At 44.6% G+C, this 17,682-nt stretch overlaps 1 protein-coding gene across 1 annotated transcript in view; it reads right to left on the bottom strand.

Moving 5' to 3' along the window:
• Positions 1-17,682, bottom strand: part of LOC142590819 (4-pyridoxate dehydrogenase-like) — a 62,383-nt gene that overhangs the window by 41,227 nt on the left and 3,474 nt on the right. The window contains exon 2 of the mRNA XM_075703223.1: positions 14,521-14,723. Within this exon, the coding sequence (XP_075559338.1) occupies positions 14,521-14,723 (203 nt within the window). The remainder of the gene's footprint in view (positions 1-14,520; positions 14,724-17,682) is intronic.

Here is a 17,682-nt window from a genome sequence, read left to right as displayed (position 1 = left end):
TGTGGAACTTGACTACTTCATGTCGAGCCTGACAAACCTGGTCACGCCCACCTCAAAAAGAAAATTTAACATACATTCAATTCTACACTTTAGCTAGGCTGAATGCACAGCCAGGTAATGAACACTGTTCGCGCTAGTTGAAAACAATACTGACATACCGAACAATGCAAGATAAAAGGGAAGACACGATAATTGTTAGACGCATTCGCCTGAATATGTGCGTATGTTCGGCGACTAAGTGCTCAGACTTTCGAAGCACCGCGAAGCTTTGCCTCAAGTGCCCCTGTTTAAGTGCATGTAAAATTAGAAACGACGGTTGCGCTTTAAAACCACGGCGCTGCAAGTTTGCTTCAGAGACTTTCCTCTCCTTCCCTCTTCTCCGCCCTTAAACTGGCTCTCTTAACTACTACACGCAGAGACAAAGAAACAGCGTGCGCTTTAGATCCTATAGATGAGATGAATATTTACAATTATTATTAGGGTTATAATTATATTCGAGTGCTGATTGCCGTGTTATAGTTTGTTAACGAAGCTTGCCCTCAAGTCTAAATATTGTAAGGCAGTTTGTCGTGTGCGTATCATGGACACCCATGCTTATATCGCCTTCCGTTTCCCTACCACGGTAGCGCTTTAAAACCACGGCGCTGCAACATTGCTTTCCTCTCCTTCCTTCTTCTCCGCCCTTAAACTGGCTCTCTTAACTACTACACGCAGGGACAAAGCAACAGCGCGCGCATGCGATTCCATAGATGAGATGAATACATATATATAGAAAAGCATCAGTCATAGCTCTCGAAGTATAGCCTTCTCAGCCGTTTCCTTTTTTTTTCTTTTTTTTCTTTGAAAGAAGTCCTATTAGGGTTATTATAATTACACGAAGGTATTTCGCCCTCGCCAGCAGCAGTACTTGAGATAGCTATTCCGGCGGCTAGCTTCCCACGCTATGCGTGCCGCCCTCGCACCTGTTTAAGCTTTTCCTAGACGCTAGAGCTATACTATGCCTGCGCAACTTTGAGCGATCGGAAAGCGCGTTTTCCACGCTTGGCCGGCGGAGAGGGGAGGCTTCGTTCCGGCCGCGAAGCTCTCCACATCTCAGTAAGGTGCCTGGTGGTGGTCTCGTGCTGACGATGCCCTCTCGGTGAGCGCATATTTCCCCCCTCATCTTTTAAGAGATTCAATACATGCAAGCATTTGTCTCGCAAACCAGATTTATTTCAAGGGAATTTTCCACGTCTCAATAATTTCTCTCGTCGTATTCGAGTGCTGATTGCCGTGTTATAGTTTGTTAACGAAGCTTCCCCTCAAGTCTAAATATTTTAAGGCAGTTTTCCTAGTCTCTAAAGCCGCTCGAGTTCACGCTGCTCCTCTGGCGGCCATTTTTCCAAGAAATTATGCCTTCCAACCACTCAAAAATCGACTGTCGCGGACAACATCAGTCCCTTTCCACATAAGTATGAGGCTCGGAGCAGGAGCTATGGCGCTTGAACGTAACCGCTGGCTTGACGAACCAACCGACTGAGCTACCTTTCCGGGCAACATTGAAGGATCACGAGTTCAAATCACAAGTTATGTTCCTTGTTTCCCCCTTCTTTTTCTTTCTTTTTAATGTCTTTTCCTTCATTTTATCACTGTACGGAAACCCTACTAAAAAAAAATTATATATCCTCAATTATGTGTGGCCACACATGTGCAGGTCATAAATACCAGGTTCTCTAGCCGAGTGCCATCCATGCGGTATAACCGAGCTCAGATTGGCCCACCTTGACTGATCAAATAGGGCACCACTGTAGGTTAAATGAGGCGTACAACTCCTGCGGGACCCGCCGTGGTTGCTCAGTGGTTATGGTGTTAGACTGCTGAGCACGAGGTCGCGGGATCGGACCCCGGCCACGGCGGCCGCATTTCGATGGGGGCGAAATGCGAAAACACCCGTGTACTTAGAATTTGATGCACGTTAAAGAACCCCAGGTGGTCGAAATTTTCGGAGTCCTCCACTACGGCGTGCATAATCAGAAAGTGGTTTTGTCACGCAAAACCCCATAATCCAATTTTTAATTTAACTCCTGCGGGGACGGTAGAGTATCCGTCTCCAGTGCAAGAGGACCGTGATTCAAATCCCGGTGCCGCGCAATTCTCCACCGGAAAATAAAAAAAAAACGTGTGTTGAGAAAATTGCACAAACAGGCCTGGAGTGCGGCCTGATCCCGGTGACCAGAACCGGTAACGCACTCTCTCACCAGAGCAGGATTGGCCACCCTGGTGCAGTACTTGGCCACAACCTCCTATATGAATACAACAATCAAACCCCGGCCCTCAGTCCCCAGCAGCCGCGAAGCAACTGACCACGGCGGCGGTCAGATCTGTGACGCTGCAGAGGGTGCTAAGAATACCTGGCTCCGGACAGGCCGCCATTGGAATCTGAACCTGGCAACGTTTAACGTTAGAACGCTATCTAGTGAGGCGAGTCTAGCAGTGTTATTGGAGGAATTAGAGGGTAGTAAATGGGATATAATAGGGCTCAGTGAGGTTAGGAGGACAAAAGAAGCATATACAGTGCTAAAAAGCGGGCATGTACTGTGTTACCGGGGCTTAGCAGAGAGACGAGAACTAGGAGTCGGATTCCTGATTAATAAGGAAATAGCTGGTAACATACAGGAATTCTATAGATTAACGAGAGGGTGGCAGGTCTTATTGTGAAACTTAATAAGAGGTACAAATTGAAGGTGGTACAAGTCTATGCCCCTACATGCAGTCATGATGACCAGGAAGTCGAAAGCTTTTATGAAGACGTGAAATCGGCGATGGGTAAAGTCAAAACAAAATACACTATACTGATGGGCGACTTCAATGCCAGGGTAGGCAAGAAGCAGGCTGGAGACAAGTCAGTGGGGGAATATGGCATAGGCTCTAGGAATAGCAGAGGAGAATTATTAGTAGAGTTTGCAGAACAGAATAATATGCGGATAATGAACACCTTTTTCCGCAAGCGGGTTAGTCGAAAGTGGACGTGGAGGAGCCCGAATGGTGAGACTAGAAATGAAATCGACTTCATACTCTGCGCGAACCCTGGCATCATACAAGATGTAGACGTGCTCGGCAAGGTACGCTGCAGTGACCATAGGATGGTAAGAACTCGAATTAGCCTAGACTTGAGGAGGGAACGGAAGAAACTGGTACACAAGAAGCCAATCAATGAGTTAGCGGTAAAAGGGAAACTAGAGGAATTCTGGATCAAGCTACAGAACAGGTACTCGGCTTTAACTCAGGAAGAGGACCTTAGTGTTGCAGCAATGAACGACAATCTCATGGGCATCATTAAGGAGTGCGCAATAGAAGTCGGTGGTAACGCCGTTATACAGGAAACCAGTAAGCTATCGCAGGAGACGAAAGATCTGATCAAGAAACGCCAATGTATGAAAGCCTCTAACCCTACAGCTAGAATAGAACTGGCAGAACTTTCTAAGTTAATCAACAAGCGTAAGACAGCGGACATCAGAAACTATAATATGGATAGAATTGAACAGGCTCTCAGGAACGGAAGAAGCCTAAAAACAGTGAAGAAGAAACTAGGAATAGGCAAGAATCAGATGTGTGCGTTAAGAGACAAAGCCGGCAATATCGTTACTAATATGGATGAGATAGTTCAAGTGGCTGAGGAGTTCTATAGAGATTTATACAGTACCAGTGGCACCGACGACAATAGTGGAAGAGAGAATAGCCTAGAGGAATTCGAAATCCCATAGGTAACGCCAGAAGAAGTAAAGAAAGCCTTAGGAGCTATGCAAATGGGGAAGGCAGCTGGGGAGGATCAGGTAACAGCAGATTTGTTGAAGGATGGTGGTCAGATTGTTCTAGAGAAACTGGCCACCCTGTATACGCAATGCCTCATAACCTCGAGCGTACCGGAATCTTGGAAGAACGCTAACATAATCCTAATCCATAAGAAAGGGTACGCCAAAGACTTGAAAAATTATAGACCGATCAGCTTACTGTCCGTTGCCTACAAAGTATTTACTAAGGTAATCGCAAATAGAATCAGGAACACCTTAGACTTCTGTCAACCAAAGGACCAGGCAGGATTCCGTAAAGGCTACTCAACAATAGACCATATTCACACTGTCAATCAAGTGATAGAGAAATGTGCAGAATATAACCAACCCTTATATATAGCTTTCATTGATTACGAGAAAGCGTTTGATTCAGTCGAAACCTCAGCAGTCATGGAGGCATTACGGAATCAGGGTGTAGATGAGCCATATTTAAAAATACTGGAAGATATCTATAGCGGCTCCACAGCCACCGTAGTCCTCCACAAAGAAAGCAACAAAATCCCTATAAAGAAAGGCGTCAGACAGGGAGATACGATATCTCCAATGCTATTCACAGCATGTTTACAAGAGGTATTCAGAGGCCTGGAGTGGGAAGAATTGGGGATAAAAGTTGATGGAGAATACCTTAGCAACTTGCGATTCGCTGATGATATTGCCTTGCTTAGTAACTCAGGAGACCAATTGCAATGCATGCTCACTGACCTGGAGAGGCAAAGCAGAAGGGTGGGTCTGAAAATTAATCTGCAGAAAACTAAAGTATTGTTTAACAGTCTCGGAAGAGAACAGCAGTTTACGATAGGTAGCGAAGCACTGGAAGTGGTAAGGGAATACATCTACTTAGGGCAGGTGGTGACCACGGATCCGGATCATGAGACTGAGATAACCAGAAGAATAAGAATGGGCTGGGGTGCGTTTGGCAGGCATTCTCAAATCATGAACAGCAGGTTGCCACTATCCCTCAAAAGGAAAGTGTATAACAGCTGTGTGCTACCAGTACTCACATATGGGGCAGAAACCTGGAGGCTTACGAAAAGGGTTCTGCTGAAATTGAGGACGACGCAACGAGCTATGGAAAGAAGAATGATGGGTGTAACGTTAAGGGATAAGAAAAGAGCAGATTGGGTGAGGCAACAAACGCGGGTAAACGACATCTTAGTTGAAATCAAGAAAAAGAAATGGGCATGGGCCGGACATGTAATGAGGAGGGAAGATAACCGATGGTCACTAAGGGTTACGGACTGGATTCCAAGGGAAGGGATGCGTAGCAGGGGGCGGCAGAAAGTTAGGTGGGCGGATGAAATTAAGACGTTTGCAGGGACAACATGGCCACAATTAGTACATGACCGGGGTAGTTGGAGAAGTATGGGAGAGGCCTTTGCCCTGCAGTGGGCGTAACTAGGCTGATGATGATGATGAAAATTAGAAACTGTCTTTCTCGGCATTTACTGCGCCAAATTTTATTAGGTTGGTTCATTTTAAAATAATGTTCAACACTGGTGACTGTGGGGCATAGATTTTTAGTTGGCCTTGAAATGTATTGCAAAAACAAGAAAGCTTACTGTTTCAAAATTCAAACAAACTTAAGCGTCGAGCATACAACTCACCCTCAGAAATAAAAACGATATCACAATTCTGTAAGCTGCCTCTATTGAGACAAGTAAAAGAAAAAAAAACATAGGAATATAAAAAAGCGCCGAGATATGCGCTGCTAAATTGTGAGGAGAATTTTCGCAAATCCTTCGCAAGTATTTATTTTTTTTTTTCATAGGACTTACAGCAAACACTACAGAGGAGAGGATCTAACATAGTCGCAGAAATAATATGCGTAGTAAGGGGACATGATAAAATAAAAACGATGGTAACAATATAAAAAATGGCGCTTCAGTACAGTATAGCGCAGCAGGAAACACAATAGTAAGTAACAAAGAAGCATTAACCACTTTTACACGTGTTTCCGTCACCCCCCCCCCCCCCGCCCCCTTTGTGTAATGCCTTCGGGCCTTCAAGGTTATAATTAATGAAATGAAATAACACACGGAAAAGACTACAAAAGTAAACGTGTGTAAGGATTTGGTGGGAGATATGTGTTAAACGGCATTATTGACCGCAGTGAGGAAACGATCAGGATTAGTAATTTTGACCAAAGAGGCAGGCAGATAATTCCAATCTCTGCATCTTTTTGGAAGGAACGAGTTAAGGTACATTGGCGTTCTATGTTGAAGAGCGCCTATTTTATGCTGATGATCAATGCGAAAAGAAACATTATGCCAATTTAACGTAGGCTATAAGCTCAAATATCATTCTTGTCCCCTTTAGATGCTGTAAATAGTGCAGTTTACAGAACTGGGACATATGTAAATTTTTATGGGATTTCTCAACGCAGTTCTTCGTTGGTTAAGCTTGATTTTCGACAAGTTTGGTGAGCAAGATCACGAGTCCTAAATGAGTACCCTAGTGTGCATAATGCATGACTTTTTTCCTGGCTACAGCAAATTTCAATCCAATTGTTTAAGCAGTTGTCTGATCACATCACTTCTGTTTCACACTTAATTCAAAGGGAAATTGGAACTGCTCCGAGCTAAATCTTCCGCTTAACTTATGTACATTTATCGGGGTGCTATTGTAAGCAGGTTAATGTTATGGTGTTATTTCAATTTATTATTTATGCTTTTCTGAAACGGTTAGTCACTGCTTCTGTGCTTCACCCTGCAAGCCAGCCTGTTTTTCTTTTCTTTTTTATCATGCCCGTCTAATGGTATGCTGGGGTTCGATCGAACCACAATTTAATTTTCGTTACTTTCTAACATAACATGGTACGTTTATATCCTTAGGGGTACATTAATTACATGTCAAAGAGCAGACACAGGGCAGAAAGACGCGCATTTGAACTTGTAACTTGCACTTTGTGCCCTTTGGTCAAACGAAAGCTGTACGCGAGCTTGCACAGACATGATTATTTCACTTAGGTACAAACGAAGTCAATCTAGGGACGATGCATACATTGAACAACAAAATTCCATGTGTTACAAAGTCATCTTTTTTGATAGCACCACAAACGGGAACTAAACATTGTGTTTTTTTTTTACATATGTGTTCTCGTCGAAGGAAACTGAAGGAAAGAGACTGTATTTTAATGATTACGTCGCTGCCGACTCCTTGCAACAGCAGCAAAGTAAAATTAGGGCTTATGGGACTTCAGCTTCCCCCCCCCCCGAAATTTTTTCGTGCTGTCTATGCACCGCCTACCAAAGCAACCTCCGGTGCCGGAAATCATTCTGGATTTTGTCTAGAATGTCTTTTTCATGCTCGAAAAGACATTTCATCTCAAGAATTACAAACTCGGGCTGGATTTCGTGGCAACGCCCATGCACCGGGAGTCACATAACGCAAGCAGCCCCATCCGAGCACAAAGTTTCAATGGCGTTTTGATGATAAATGGGCTCACCACGACATCTCGCGGAGGCCGCGGAATCTACGGAGCGCATGGATATCAATTCCAAAACTTTATGGGTATAAATCTCATAAACTGTTGATGTGAAAGGTGCATTGACATTTCCAAAGCAGTGCTTCAGATTTTCAATTGCGGAACTTTGGGGGTCTAATGCTGTTATTAACATTTGACGCCATTGGTGCATTGACTTTTCTAAAGTCTTGCATTGGAACATACAAGGGGACAAGCCAAATCAACACACTATTAGACAAGTTGCCAAAGCATACTTCAACGAAAAAACCAGTCAAAAACACAAAGGACAAGAGGAGAGGTTACCACAACAACGACTGGACTATCAACTGAGGTTTATTAGAATCGGTGTAGTCCCAGCAAGGCCAGCAGAGCATGCGAAACTGCATGATTGCTAATCACATAGCATGAAAAGACAAGAAACGCTTCTATCGTGACCGACCTATAAATTTAAATTCTTTTTCAAGTAAGCGTACCGAGGTTGTACTAACGCAGTCATCGCCTAATAAACTGATGTAGTACGCTTCCAAGATTTCTCGCTCTTTTTTGCCCTTGCCCCTATCAAGAATCGTCACATTGCTGAACAAAGGGTAACAACCACACTCATTGCAATGGCGAGGCAAGCTTGCACCGTTATCTGACTCCAGGGAGGAGTGGTGCTCACGCAGGCGGTCATTAATACATCGACCGGTTTGGCCTATGTAAAATATTTCGCACGTGAGAGGGAACTTATAGACAACCCCTGCATCAAATGCCGTAAAACGGTTTTCATGCTGCGTTGTGCAAACGTGGTTCCTTGCCCTGCCTCGAGAAATGCGTGAGCACAGACCCGAATGCTTACAAGGGGCAGAAAACACAACACTTACTCCCTGCTTGGCGGCAACCTTCTTGATGTTGTGGCTCACTTTATGCACATACGGCATAACTTCAAGTTTCCTACGTTCAGTTGCCCCACCATCTACCAGCTTCGTACGTTCCTTCTCCTCTGAAGCAGCGATTCAGCCACCGCTTTCAGAAGAGGCGGAGGGCACCCTGCGGCTTCTAAACGTTGGAATTGTGCGTCAAAGCTACTTTTAATAGCGTGGTGACAGCTTCTTTCGAGTGCATTGCGGAAACAATTCATTGCAATCCCTCTTTTTACAATCTTTGAATGTGCAGATCCAAATGGCAAAAGAGCTTTCTTGCCCCTAGGGGAAAACATCCAGCACAAATGCCCGTCATCAAAGAATGTTAGTTGCAGTTCTAGGAACCTGATGGAATGATTGCTAGGAAGTTCATGAGTGAAATTAAGAGTGCGTGAAGAAGCTTTAAAAGCAGTCAATACATCGTCTACTGCTGCGGGCAGAGTGTCATTTGGTAAAAGCTCTAAAAGTACTAAAAATCGTCCACATACCTAAAAACTTTGCATACGCGCTTGTTTAGAAGGAAGCCTTGAAGTTTCCTCTCAAATTTTGCTAAAAATATCTGGGAAAGCACTGGGGCAACACTAGAGCCAATACATATTCCTTTTTTCTGAAGGAACAAGGAACCTTTGAATTCAACAGTGTATGACAGATAAAAGGATAGGAGCTCTAGAAAGCCATCCACCGACATACCACATGCATTCTGGAAGTTTACAGCACTGCAGTGATCAATAAGTTCACGCACAGCTCGGCAGCGGTGGTAGAGGTCCTTAATAGTAGGATCCCTGGTGCCAACATGGCCTTTTCAGTTGACATTGAAGACCTCTTCTACAGCATTCCCCATGAAGAACTCTTTGTAGCTCTGCGTGAACTTATTGATCACTGCAGTGCTGTAAACTTCCAGAATGCATGTGGTATGTCGGTGGATGCCTTTCTAGAGCTCCTATCCTTTTATCTGTCATCCACTGTTGAATTCAAAGGTTCCTTGTTCCTTCAGAAAAAAGGAATATGTATTGGCTCTAGTGTTGCCACCAGTGCTCTCACAGATATTTTTAGCAAAATTTGACAGGAAACTTCAAGGCTTCCTTCTAAACAAGCGTGTATGCAAAGTTTTTAGGTATGTGGACGATTTTTAGTACTTTTAGAGCTTTTACCAAATGACACTCTGCCCGCAGCAGTAGACGATGTATTGACTGCTTTTAAAGCTTCTTCACGCACTCTTAATTTCACTCATGAACTTCCTAGCAATCATTCCATCAGGTTCCTAGAACTGCAACTAACATTCTTTGATGACGGGCATTTGTGCTGGATGTTTTCCCCTAGGGGCAAGAAAGCTCTTTTGCCATTTGGATCTGCACATTCAAAGATTGTAAAAAGAGGGATTGCAATGAATTGTTTCCGCAATGCACTCGAAAGAAGCTGTCACCACGCTATTAAAAGTAGCTTTGACGCACAATTCCAGCGTTTAGAAGCCGCAGGGTGCCCTCCGCCTCTTCTGAAAGCGGTGGCTGAATCGCTGCTTCAGAGGAGAAGGAACGTACGAAGCTGGTAGATGGCGGGGCAACTGAACGTAGGAAACTTGAAGTTATGCCGTATGTGCATAAAGTGAGCCACAACATCAAGAAGGTTGCCGCCAAGCAGGGAGTAAGTGTTGTGTTTTCTGCCCCTTGTAAGCTTTCGGGTCTGTGCTCACGCATTTTTCGAGGCAGGGCAAGGAACCACGTTTGCACAACGCAGCATGAAAACCGTTTTACGGCATTTGATGCAGGGGTTGTCTATAAGTTCCCACTCACGTGCGAAATATTTTACATAGGCCAAACTGGTCGATGTATTAATGACCGCCTGCGCGAGCACCACTCCTCCCAGGAGTCAGATAACGGTGCAAGCTTGCCTCGCCATTGCAATGAGTGTTGTTGTTACCCTTTGTTCAGCAATGTGACGATTCTTGATAGGGGCAAGGGCAAAAAAGAGCGAGAAATCTTGGAAGCGTACTACATCAGTTTATTAGGCGATGACTGCGTTAGTAAACCTCGGTACGCTTACTTGAAAAAGAATTTAAATTTCTAGGTCGGTCACGATAGAAGCGTTTCTTGTCTTTTCATGCTGTGTGATTAGCGATGATGCAGTTGCGCATGCTCTGCTGGCCTTGCTGGGACCACACCGATTCTTATAAACCTCAGTTGATAGTCCAGTCGTTGTGGTGTGAACTTCTCCTCTTGTCCTTTGTGTTTTTGACTGGTTTTTTCGTTCAAATATGTACCAACTGGCCCAGATTTCAACCTTCGTGCTTTTGACAAAGCACGCAGCGAGGTCCAATGAGACGAAGCGATGTGGTGGCTCATTTGTGCCGTCATGTCACATAAAAAATATCAAATTCTTTCCCCCTAGGCCAAAGCCTCCATGTTAAGACACTAAAGCCAGCCAAGGTCACTACGTCCTTATTTATTTTTCCTATTTTGACTTTTATTCGCGAGGACACATGGAGCGTCTTCATTTTTCTTTGGTCTTGCAACCCTGCCCACGACCTGTAAGAGCCAGCCAGAGCGCATACGTTTTTCTTGTGTTGCCGTGATCACCGCGCGGCGCACTTCGGTGCGTGTTTGGTTTGCTCTGGCCGAGTGGATTTTCGCCTGGCAGAGTTTCAGACGCCTTCTGCATAGCAGACGAGAAAGAGAAACAATGGTCGCTCGCCGCCATCACTGTGGGGACTCAACGGATTGCACCGCGTTCGCTTGAGGGCAACCTCTCCGAAATGTCTTGGCTCGCCGGTGCAGGATACCGAGCAGTATGCGTATAGTTCTCTGTGGACCAAGCGTCTCACGTTTTTTTCGATATTGCTTCGGTAGCCACATTAGGTGCGCAAAGTAGGCATTCAATTGTGGCCAACATATTTTCCTTGGGGCTCTTAAATTTCGGTGCCCCCGCCCCACAAATGGAAAAAAATACCTTGTTGCGGCGCAGCGAATTGTTGCATGGTGAAAGTTCGATTTTGTTACTTCTTCCTTTGCGGAAGGTAACGGGCCACGGGACGCTTCAGTTGCCCGATAGTCTTATTATATTATTGCGATAGCAATTATATGGACACTCCAAGCGCATTCCTGCCATCACCGTCGCCCTCATGTTTTGTATAAAGTCCAAGGGCGACAACATCGTTACCGAGCGTCGCATGCTGTATGTGCGAGTTAAAGCGTACGGGAAGGGGGGGGGGGGGGGGCTAGAATGGGTGAGCCAACGATGGTGACTCAGTCTTGTGTGTGCAAAGGAGAAAAGAGGAGAGCAAGCTAGTCATCTTCCGTCGTGCGCGATACATCGGGGAGTGGATGGAATGAGGGCGGTATCTAGGATTCTGTGAATCTGTGATTGCACAACATGTTTATTTGCTTCGTTTGACGCATTATATACCGTGACTTTTTCTTAGATACGTACATTTATTGGAGACTTATACGTATATTTAAATATCTTGTTGGGAGATTTTGTGTATACGTGCAGTGAACTTTGTTTCCAGTGACATTTTTTTGCCCTTTATCAAACTAATATCTTCGCATTTGTATACCCCATTGTATCTTCGCATTTATAATGTACGAGAGCGAGTCAAATGAAAGTGAGCCTATCTACCTCGCGCCATAATTGCTCGGTTAGTTATCTGCGGGGCATGTGCGTAGAAGGAAAGGATGTCTCATTTACAAAAGTGACGTGCAGGTGTGAGGATAAAGGTTCTGTAATGCTCTCCTACATTCGGTTGAACATGGTTGCGTGACATATTGGAAACTTGAAAAGTTGAACAGCATGGTGCCGTGAAGTTTTTGACTGCTGAAGGTGTTTCGTAAAAAGAAATTAGTCGCCGTATAGCTGCCGTGTACGTTGAACATCGCATTTCATTGGTCACTGTGAAATGTTGGAGCAAACAGTTCAAAGGAGGACGTGAAAGTTGCAAACACGATCCAAAACGGGACTAAAGCCATCGTGAAATCACCCTTAACAAAACTTCAAAAGTTGATGAGGTGATGGGACAAGAACGGAGGACAAGCATCGATGAACTGGCTGAGCATCAGTCACGATTCGGTTCACGCCATAATTCATGAACATCTCTGTCATCGACTTTTGTGTGCGCAATGGATGCCCAAGATTTTGAACCACCGCCAGAAGACGGAAAAGTTCGGCGCTGCCTTGACTGATCTGACCCAGTACCACAATGAGGGTTGCGACTTCTTGTCTGCAATTGTGATCGGGGACGAACCATGGTGCCATTACTACGAGCCTGAAACACGACGGCAAAGCTTACAGTGGAAACATACGAATTCACCACGCCCAAAGAAAGCAAAGGCCATCATTTACGCCGGAAAGGTGTTGTTGACTTTTTTTTCCGATCATCAGTGACTATTACGGATAGAATTTGCTAAGTCTTGAGAGACTATCAATTGTTTCCGATACTGTGAAACGCCGGAACGGTTGCGTGTTACAATCAAGAAGAAACGATGTGGAAAATTGACGAATGGGGTCATCTTCTTCCGCGACAATGCCCGTCGCCACATCGCTGATGTATTTAATACAGAACTGGCAACGTTCAAGTGGCAAACGCTGCAACATCCGCCCCATAGCCTGGACCTGTTGCCTTGCGACATCCACATTTTGAGGCAACCGAAAAAAAAACAGCTCAAGGGAGCCACATTCGTGTCGGACGATGACGTGGAAGAGTCAGTTGCAGACTTTTTGAAGCAGCGACCCAAGGAATTTTATGAGACCGGAATCACGCGACTCCTTAGTCAATGGGACAAATGCCTAAATGCTCATGGAGACTACTTTTAAATAATGTACCCCATTTGTCATATATTCGCATTGGCTCACTTTCATTTGACTCGCCCTCGTATATTTTGCAGAACTGCTTTTTCTACGTGCTCTCTGTTGCCACTATAATTTCGGTGCAATTAATCACGATACACGATTGGCGACAGCTGCTCCTGCGTAATACATTGGAACAAATGCCAGCATCATTGATATTTTGCGCTGGCCGTTGCATACGTACATGAATGTAAACACGGTTCTTAAATGACAAAGTTTCATTAACATATTTGTCCTAAACTTGTTCATTTCATAGCCTTTACATTTTTCATATCAGCGGCATGCACTGCTTTGCTGGTTTCGAACTGATATTGTTCTGAAGTTCGTGTGATATTTTCTTTGCTTATTAAAAAGACAAAAACATGGAAGCATCAGTTATTTTGGACACAATTTCTGGCACATACCAGCATATTCTTTTATGAAGAATTATATATTTTACTTCTTTTTATGGTGCGTAGCGTTCAAGAATTGAGCTGAAGCATCTTTGGCAATGGCAATGCAATTATTATTGATGTATTTGATCCTTCGACCAATTGTTTAAAAGGAATCTTTAGCTCGGACCCAACTCCGACACGGCCTATTCAAATACATGTTAAACGCAGAAACGCTTTGCTGAGATAATCTCTGCATCGCTTTTAATGAAATTTGTTGCATTTGAGAGACAAAGTTAAATTGTAGGGTCTGTTGGAAGCGGAATTTCAATTTAGGGCCTGCATTTTGTTTAAAATATTTCGAAAAATTTTAAAGATCGAAAAAAAGAGGAGCACAACGTTTACAAACAGCTCTGCATTAAGAACAGATATCGCGGTTCTTTCAACGGCATCTATTATGACAGTCGAAGCGGAGAAATTTTATATGACAATTTGTATCTTACGTGAATTGGTTACGTTGTGTACAAGGGTTCTGCAAAAGCCGTGTTTTCATAATACTAAATTTTTTAGATTCATGTGTAGCATATCAATTTTGTCCGCTGTAGATGTGCTATTAGATGAAATTCACAGAATTGTGATATCATTTTTCATTGTTGAGTTACAGAGTTTTAAACTTGATAGTTTCGTTTTCTGAAAATTTGCGATTTGGGACAATTTTTAATAAAGAAATGACGACCTAAAACCGAAATTCGAAACAAACAGTCACTAGATTTTAAGTTTTTCTTTCAAATGCAAGAAACTTCGTGAAATTTGGTGCAGTGGTTGCCGAGAAAAACGAATTCCCCTTCTACATGTATTTATAGAGGAGCACCCAAGCTAAATCTTCCTCTTAAGGAGGATGTCGAGCTGCAACGTAAGCCCCCCTGAACGAAATTTCTGGCTACGCCACTGACGCCAAGTTGTCGTTTCTTCCACCTTTATTTCCACTTTCCCTATTCATTATGCATGTAAATAGAGAACACAAGTCATTTACCCCGTGCTTCTCCTTGCTTAATTTTATCAGGTCAACTGGCATTAATACTGACATAATGAAACGCGGCGAAAATTCTCGAACTTACTTGTCCTGGGAAAGAAAGGCACGAATTGTTTTGTGGTATCGTGGTGTACATCCAGGTGTTGTTCGGGTTGGCTGCAAAGGGAGCGAAGAAAGGAACAAGCAGATCGGCCGTCTCGTTTAGGCCGGCCTCGAGGAGAAGAACCTTGAACGTGTTGTTGGCAGACAGTCGGTTGGCCACAACGCTGCCCGCGGAACCAGCGCCCACTGTAATGTGCATAGAGAAAGAACACTATTTGGCATCGAAATATCTGCATGCATGTGCGAGTATTATACATTTCCGTAAAGCTAGTTTGTGCACTTTAACATTTTACTGCGATAGAAGCTATATACGATCCGCCAAGGGTACGTGCCAATCGCTGAGCGGAGGCTGTGCAGCGGAAGTGTGAAGCGATGCGTACGCGTGGCTTAGATTTGCTATTCTTTATGTGATTGATGTAAAAACACTTCTCGGGGATGGTTATGATAAACGAAAACTTAGAGAAGGGAGGGAAGGGGGATTACCAAATCCATTACTCGTTCATCTCCCAGTTTCGGAATGAAGCGAGGTCGACAGTCAAATATATCATTTCTGTCTATTTTTCTTTTTTTTTAGCAAGCACGGGAGAACTATAACGTAGCAATTCGACAAAAAGTGCTCAATATAACTGTAGCATGGAGCCCACTGACGATCCCCATGTTTTCCCGGCGATAAACGTAAAGACATGAACAAGTGGGCCACATGAGGGCTCCAAGAGCGGTCCCGGTCCACAATGACACCCAAAAACTGATGATTTCTCTTGTAGTAGATAGGCTGGCCATTAATGCATACTGGATAACGAGACATTGGTTTTCGTGTAAAAGCGACTAACGCACATTTTTCTGTTGAGATGGTAAGGCCTTGTGTGTGAAGATAGTGACATGCCTGTGTTGCTGCTTTCTGCAGCCTTGCGCGAACCTGCAGACGAGTGACCGCTGATGACCAGATGCAGATGTCGTCGGCGTAGATTGAGGCACTCACTGTTTCCGGTAGGGATTCGGCCAGCCAAAGAAGCGCGAGGTTGCCTAGGACTTCCGCGGAGCGCCTCAACAGCAGGAACCATTATAATGGCTCGAGACCATCCGATCACGACTTACATTAGCATCGACACGCTTAGGGCCCAAGTTCGTCATGTTTCACGCATGCAATCAAGCTCTCTTGCCTGCCTGCCAGAACGACGACCACAGCCGTCCTTCTCCAACGAGGTCAGCATCCATCGTGCCTGTCTACCATCGGGCTTCGCACCCTCAGCACGTACAACCTCAGCTTTGTGGTGTTTAGAACAACCTCAAGTGCGTCTCATGGTTCCAGGGACAAGAAAGAAGACCGACCTGCCTACCTTGGCCCTGAAGCAAGCAGCTCTGGATTGTTTGAACACTTTCTACTTTGACCGAGTCCACATATATACGGATGGCTCTTCCACTCAGACCAGCTCCACCGGCGCAGTGGTTATACCATCACGATCAATTAGCGTCCAATACAACATTTCTCACATGACAACATCGACCGGATCGGAGCTTCTTGCCCTCCGAGGTGTCGTTGATTACATTAACAACCAACCCGCTAATCGGTGGGCAATATTCTGCGATTCGAAGGCGGCCTTTTCTGTCATCTCTTCGTCGCGGGTCATGTGAACAAGTAGTGTCGGAGATACGAGAAATGCACCATCGTATGATAGCGAAAGGACACGACGTCGTGTTTCAGTGGCTGCCTGGCCATTGCGGTATCTACGGCAACGACCTCGCTCACGAAGCTGCTGGAAAAGCACACGAAGGAGCAACCCTTGTTTCTGTACCTTTATCGCGGACCGACGCAGCCCAACACCTAAGCAAGGTAGCACACAGTATGACATTAGAGAAGTGGCACACACCTGAATTCACCCAAGAACGATTGCATTCCCTCGACCCCTCTATGCAACTGCGGCTGTTACCAGGGCTTCTGCGAAATGAGGAAACAATGCTGTGCCGCTTACGCTTGGGCGTCGCATTCACCAATGCATATACGTTTTTTATTGGAATGACTGATAGCGCCGACTGTAATGCCTGCGGTGCCGAGGGAACTATAGAACATCTACTGTGCTACTGCCCATCTTTTCAAAACGAAAGACATGACCTTTGCACAGCTCTCAATCAGCTAGATAGAACACCGTTCACCTTGAAGAAGATCTTGGGACCATGGCCTCGCATACCGCAGCTACAAAAGGCCACAAAAGCTCTGCGGCGTTATTTGAAGGCTACTGGATTGAGTCAGCGTCTGTGATCCGGACTGAGTGACCGAACGATATACCCAGTAGACTTTCTCTTCTTCTTTTAATCTTTCCGTCCCCTTTTCCCTTTCCTCAGTGTAGGGTAGCCAACCGGGCTCAGTCCTGGTTAACCTCCCTACCTTTCCTTTATCATTTGCTCTCTCTCTATTTCTCTCTATTTCTCTCTCTCTCTCTCTCTCTCTCTCTCTCTCTCTCTCTCTCTCTCTGTCTTTTTGCTCACTCTTTCGGTAAAAAGTGCAGAAACATGCTCAACGTTGCGTTTTCGTTAACAGAGATGGCTTGAAGATCAGAGAGATTGAAGGTTGTGTTCGTTACTCAAACTTTGGAAAATGGCTACCCTATTCCCAAATGTATGAATGGTGGGTCATTTATTGTATGATAATGTGTAAAAGAAATTTTTCACCGTAAGCAGCGCGTCTATGTGATTGATGAAGAAAAATATTTATTTATATGTTTCATACAATAAGCCTGGTAAATCTTGAATTTTTTTACAGGCGTAGAAGCAGAGGCACCCAATTATTTAACTCCTGCCGAAAAATACGAAGCAAGATTTTCATGCAGCACTGCTAAGTATTGCTGCATTCAGTGCCGAAAACTGCAGCAAACGCTAAATTCAGCAGTAATGTGGCAAAGAAAGCAGCGAATTGAATAGTTGGCAGTGCATGGAAGATAAAAATAAATGTCGAATTACAGGCAAAAATAGGACCGTTGCCCTCTTAAATTATTTTATAATCATTCTACACAATGTGCGTTAACAAATAGGAGGGAGTGGCAAGACAAATAGAAGAGTAGAGGGGTGGGGGGGGGGGGAGTGACACGCTGAGCAGCCACTCCGGGTGCCAGAAAAGCAAGTGACGCCAATTAGTGAACGTCAAGCTCAA

The sequence above is a fragment of the Dermacentor variabilis genome, chromosome 8, assembly GCF_050947875.1.
Source record: "Dermacentor variabilis isolate Ectoservices chromosome 8, ASM5094787v1, whole genome shotgun sequence".
Lineage (NCBI taxonomy): Eukaryota > Metazoa > Arthropoda > Arachnida > Ixodida > Ixodidae > Dermacentor > Dermacentor variabilis.
Note: the sequence above shows the minus strand (reverse complement) of the source record. Positions and strands in the feature narration are given on the sequence as shown.